Raw genomic sequence first — 6,000 nt, 5'->3', positions numbered from 1 at the left:
CTCTGTGCTTTGCACACACTCGCTATTTCTCGCCGTCAAACACTTGGGAACCGACAGCACCCGCGAGTCCTCCGCCTACCAACTGGACACACTACGCAACAATACACAGAAAAGGCGCCGGGCCTTCCACGTGACAATCCCCGCCTACCAGGCACGCCAGCCAGCCAATCGCAACGCTCCCCACCTGCGCCCGACTCCTCCCTCCTCCCCGCCCCCTCGGCCTCCGCGCACGCGGTGGAACCTTCCCGTTTCAGGCTGTTTTTCTGCTCCCCCCACCAACGGGGGGAGCCCAACGCGGCTGCGCGCTGCGCCCTGATTGGCCAGGCGCCGGGCAGGAGCGCGCGCGCAGGCGCCCAGCTCGGTTACTAAGGGCGGGAGCCCGGCGAGGGCGCCGGCTGCTTGCTGTGTCTCTGGAGGGCGTCGAGGCCCGACGACGCCATGCCCAACCGCAGGGCCAGCCGCAATGCCTACTATTTCTTCGTGCAGGAGAAGATTCCCGAACTGCGCCGGCGAGGCCTGCCGGTGGCCCGAGTGGCGGACGCCATCCCCTACTGCTCGGCCGACTGGGCGGTGAGGCGGCCGCGGGCAGTTGGGCAGCGGGGAGGGCGCGGAGGGGGGGGGGACCCGGGCTGCGGGCCGTCCGTGGAGGGAGGGAGGGAGGGAGGGAGGGAGGGGACGGGCCGGGGGGGGGGGCCCTTCCCCTGCGCCGGACCAACCGACAGAACCTTCCAGAACCGGGGCGTGGAACGGACGCCTCACCGCCTCCCTCTCTTGTCTCCCCAAGCTCCTCAGGGAGGATGAGAAGGAGAAATACTCAGAAATGGCTCGAGAATGGAGAGCAGCCCAGGGAAAGGATTCGGGGCCTTCAGAGAAGCAGGTAAGTGGGGAGCCCCCGTCCTGCCCGCTCGCCCGCCCGCCCCGGGGCTCCCAGCCGCGGTGGAGCCCGAGAACCGCGGGGAAGCTTCCAGACCGTGCAGAAACCCCAGGTCACATGGTGTTTAGGGCTTACACTAAATAGCCTCCCGGAGTCCCTTTCCGTTCTTAACGGTTAGACGGCTTTTAAAACACTTCGGCGTACTTAGAAATAGTTGAGCTTCATTTTTAAACGACTCCTAGACCTTTAAATAATTTGAATAACAAGACTTGGAGGACCTAAGTTAACATCTGTAGATCCTGCGGACAGGAAAGTTAAGCAAATTCCTGCGCAGTGGGGTAGTGAAGTACTAAATAGACCTTGTTTTCCTGCTCATTTCTGTTCAGAAAGTACAAGGTAATTAATGGAGTTCTTTTTCTTCTCCCTCGTGGTGTTCTCTTCTGTCTGTACACACTGAACTTTCATTCTTCGGCTGTTGGCATTGGGTTGAAACTCAAAAGTTTGGTGAATTATTATTTTTTTAATATGGTAGATTTTTAAGTTGGTGCCTTAAGTCAGGTGGATATGTGATGTTCTGTGCTTGTGAACTTTGATTTTTCTTGTCATTATAATTTCTTATAAGACATTTCTCCTCAAGGGGCTAGAAATGACTTAGTAATTAGGAGCAATGGCTAACTCTTACAAAGGACCCAGGTTCGAGTCCCAGCACCCACATGGTGGCTCACCATCATCTGTAACTCCAGTTCCAGGCGATTCTGATGCCCTCCTCTGGCCTCCACTGGAGCTGCGCGCGCGTGCGCACACACACACACACACACACACACACACACACAGGCAAACACCCGTATACATAAAAAATAAAATAAAAATAACTTTAAAAATTTTCTCCTCAGAACTTAAGTATTGTCTCTGTGTGTGTGTGTGTGTGTGTGTGTGTGTGTGTGTGTGTGTGTGTGTGTGTTGTGACTGTTGGAGGCACATTGTGCTCTGGTTTTTACTTTGAATTGAAAACCAAACAATATTACAGGATTGGAGGTTTAGGTTGATTTTCTTTCAGAAATAATCCTTTGGCCCCTAGCCCGGCATTTGGTTGTAAGTGCCTCGGGGAAATGAGGTGATCAGTGGTGCACAAATGACTCTGCACTATAGTTGTTTGTTTACCACTCGCCTTCTTAGTCATAGTCTTTACAGACTGGCTCTTGTCTGCCATGGACTGCTCCTTTTACTGATAAATGCATTTGTTTTCACTGATGGTGAGAGAATGCAGGAGCAGTCCACAGGCTGTTTTGAAGTTACTTTATTAAATATGTGCAGTAAAGTATCCAGACGTAGCTCTGTTTAAAAGTATCTGACTGGCAATTCTCTTTCAGAAATTCATATCTACGCCACTGAGGAGACCAGGCATGCTTGTACCAAAACCAAGTGTTTCTCCCCCTGATATGTCAAATTTATCTATAAAAAGTGATCAAGGTAGAGTATTACTAAAACGTTATGCTTGAATTTGGATGGCATATTGGGCAATAAAAATGTGTCTTCTTGTGGTGGGGGAAGATGGCTTGGTCAGTAAAGTATTTGCTGTGCAAGCCTGAGGAACAGCACCCATATAAAAAGTGAGGCATGATGGTGCTGGGGAGGGGGGAATGGTAGGATGACTAACCAGCCTAGCCTAACTGGGCAAGCCTCAAGTCCTACCTCAAACAAACATGGAATGACACTAGAGATTGACCTTTGACCACCTCACTCAAGGACATACCTGTGCATCCCACTGCCAAAATATGTTTTATTCATTTTGATCTAATATTTCAAAATAACTGACTATAAGGATTTAAATATTATAGCACTAGTGTTAAGCAGGGTGAACTAATTTGCATTTGTTGAAATAATATGAAAAGTTTTTTGTAACAGTCTCTCTTGGTTTCTGCCACTTCGTACATTATTAAACATAGTTCTTCTTTGTAGCTCCCACACTTAGGTTATATAGGTAAGTAGGAAGAATTAGGCTTTTGACCTATTACACAGCCTGGTCAGAGAGTAGATTTTAAATTTTGAACAAGAATAAGAGAATGATGATTGAGCCGGGCGGTGGTGGCGCACGCCTTTAATCCCAGCACTCGGGAGGCAGAGCCAGGCGGATCTCTGTGAGTTCGAGGCCACCCTGGGCTACCAAGTGAGTTCCAGGAAAAGCGCAAAGCTACACAGAGAAACCCTGTCTCGAAAAAAAACAAAAAAAACAAAAAAAACAAAAAAAAAAAGAGAGTGATGATTGATAGATATGCTAACCAGCTTGATTTAATCATCTCACAATTTATAAATTTATTGAATCTCCATGATAACCCATAAAGATGTGCTGTTATTATCTGCCAATTAAAAATAAAAAAAATTTTGGCCAGGCGTGGTGGCACATGCCTTTAATCCCAGGAGACAGAGGCAGGAGGAGGATAACTGTGAGTTGGAGGCCAGCCTGTCTACAGAGTGAGTTCCAGGACAGCCAGGGCTACACAGAGAAACTCTGTCTCAAAAAAAAAAAAAAAAAAAAAAAAAAGGAATAAAGAATTTTACAATATCCTGGGGGGGGCAGGCATGAAGCAAGGATGAATTACTGCACTACTCTATAAGAAAACATAGCTAATAAAGGCCTTTGCTGCTGCTCCTGGCTGCTTTTTTTTTTTGGGGGGGGGGGATGTTTCGAGACAGGGTTTCTCTGTGTAGCTTTGCGCCTTTCCTGGAACTCGCTTTGGAGACCAGGCTGGCCTTGAACTCACAGAGATCCACCTGCCTCTGCCACCCGAGTGCTGAGATTAAAGGCGTGCGCCACCACTGCCCGGCTCCTGGCTGCTTCTATTGTGTTCTGCCTTTAACACAAACTTTTAACCTAAACTTTTTAGTCTTCAGTAGACAGTACTACTCCCACATAGTTCTCTGCTATTATAGGTGGTCCTGTGTATATTGGCAAAAGTATAAAAGTAGAGAACTAAATTTTCCATAGCTAGTTTTACTTCACTTGTTCTGCTTAACTTTATTTCCCAAGCCTTTCTATTTGTATCATGTATGTCACAACTTTTATTATGTCATTGCTGAAATTCAGTGCTACTCTACAGCTGAATTATGTAGAGGCAAGACTGAATAATTTTGTTGCTTTATATAAAGAATGGTTACTTCTTAAATTCTTGATAAATGTGATTGTAAAATTTTTACTTGGTGTAATTGAGTTTTCTCTTTTATAATTCACTAAGAAATACAGGAACATATACCTGTACAAAAGTAGTTCTAACAGTCTTGAGTTTTTGTTTTGCTTTGTTTTTCAGCTCTTCTTGGAGGCATTTTTTATTTTCTGAACATTTTTAGCCATGGTGAGCTACCTCCTCATTGTGAACAGCGCTTCCTCCCTTGTGAAATTGGCTGTGTTAAATACTCCCTCCAGGAAGGTATTATAGCAGATTTCCACAGCTTTATCCATCCAGGTAAGCAGCCTGTATGATTTTTTTTTTTTTTGGTTTTTTTTTTTTTTTTTTTTTTTTTTTTTTTTTTTTTTTTTTTTTGAGACAGGGTTTCTCTGTGTAGCTTTGTGCCTTTCCTGGGACTCGCTTTGGAGACCAGGCTGGCCTCGAACTCACAGAGATCTGCCTGCCTCTGCCTCCCGAGTGCTGGGATTAAAGGAAGTGTATGATTTTTTAAACTGACTTCATTTAGTAGTAGTCATTTTCTTAAAAGCTGAAGTACAGCTGTGTTCTTAAAATGTACATAGACATACTACCCAAGTGCCAAACTACTAGGAACTAGGTGTTGTGGCTGGTTGATTGAAGCTTTTCTTCAGTAAACATTAGAATTCAGGGGATAGAGCACCTCAGAAATGCACAGCCTGTTTGTTTCCCCATGGCCTTACATTCTGGAATTTTTCTGTTTTATGCCTTGTTCTTTTCTTTCCATTTCCCATTCTTCATCTTAGTAATTTTTAGTTTGAAGCTGATACAGCTTTGTAACCTTGAGAAAACCTTTTCCTGAACCAGTTAGATCATTTGTAAAGTGTCTATAGAAACTATTGAAACAGTATGGAGGTATCCCAGCTCTCTAAACATCCTTAGCCATCTCCTTCCCGCTGTTCTATCCCCACTGAAAAGCAAAGTAGCCCAGGGGAGACTCAAGCCTGTGATCCCAGCACTCATTCAGAAGGCTGAGGCAAGAAGATTAGGCTACATTGATACCCTGTCTCAAAAAAAATAAATAAAAAACAAAAAGCAGATAATTATAAAAATGTCTGATCAGTTCATTTCCCTAGAGGACAGAGAGCAGTTAAGGAAACCACCATATCCTTGAAGTCAAACAGGGAAGTGTATCAAGATAGGAGAGAACTCTAAAATTAATTTGGACATCTTCATTCTCAAAAGACAGCAAAGCTAATTATCTTATGCTTGTGGACATTGATGCTTAGGACAAGTCATACCTTTTTTACATATTCGTGGTGTGTGTGTATTATGAAACACTGAAAAGATAAAATTTTAAGATTTTTTCCTTCATTCTGAAAAATCAGTATGTTCTTGCAGTATAAAGGGCTTCACCACCCCTAAAGCCCTTCATGGACCCCTAGCTGGAGGTCCTTCTGCATGAATATTCTTTCTCTAATATAATTTCCCTGCGAGCAGCAACTTGCTGTGAAAAGTGTTTTGGTAAATAAGTAAAAATTATTCTAGTCATCATGCCTTTGATTTAAACAGCCACCAAGACAAAAGGAAACGACAGCAAAGAAGGACACTGTGAAGTTTTAATCTTGTATTTTAAAATAATAAAGGTTACCCACATTGAAACTTGATTGTTATATGAAGTATTACTGTAGCACAAATAAGAGAACTTCCAGATTTCTGCTTCTCAATAAAATACTTTGTGTTGTAGGTGAAATTCCACGAGGATTTCGATTCCATTGCCAGGCTGCAAGTAAGTATAAAGGAACTGGGATAAGAGGGACTGGGATAAGTGTGTGCAGCCCCATGAAGACTGACTCTTAACTTAGAAGATGTAAGCTGCAGGGGATGCAGGTGGAATGATCTTTAAACAGACTCAGACCTACACATGCACTCTCCTGCTACTGGGGGTAAACTGGGGCCTCCCACATGCCAGCTAGCTACTCTGCC

At 44.6% G+C, this 6,000-nt stretch overlaps 1 protein-coding gene across 1 annotated transcript in view; it reads left to right on the top strand.

Moving 5' to 3' along the window:
- The first annotated feature begins 218 nt into the window (after positions 1-218).
- Positions 219-6,000, top strand: part of Mael (maelstrom spermatogenic transposon silencer) — a 30,256-nt gene continuing 24,474 nt past the window's right edge. Inside the window, exons 1-5 of the mRNA XM_042258513.2 lie at positions 219-570; positions 785-877; positions 2,245-2,344; positions 4,180-4,335; positions 5,762-5,803. Of these exons, the coding sequence (XP_042114447.2) occupies positions 439-570; positions 785-877; positions 2,245-2,344; positions 4,180-4,335; positions 5,762-5,803 (523 nt within the window). The 5' untranslated portion in view covers positions 219-438. The remainder of the gene's footprint in view (positions 571-784; positions 878-2,244; positions 2,345-4,179; positions 4,336-5,761; positions 5,804-6,000) is intronic.

Source organism: Peromyscus maniculatus, chromosome 11, assembly GCF_049852395.1.
Source record: "Peromyscus maniculatus bairdii isolate BWxNUB_F1_BW_parent chromosome 11, HU_Pman_BW_mat_3.1, whole genome shotgun sequence".
In the NCBI taxonomy this organism is placed as follows: Eukaryota; Metazoa; Chordata; class Mammalia; order Rodentia; family Cricetidae; genus Peromyscus; species Peromyscus maniculatus.
The sequence above is the reverse complement of the archived record's forward strand: the minus strand, read 5'-3'. Positions and strand labels throughout refer to the sequence as shown.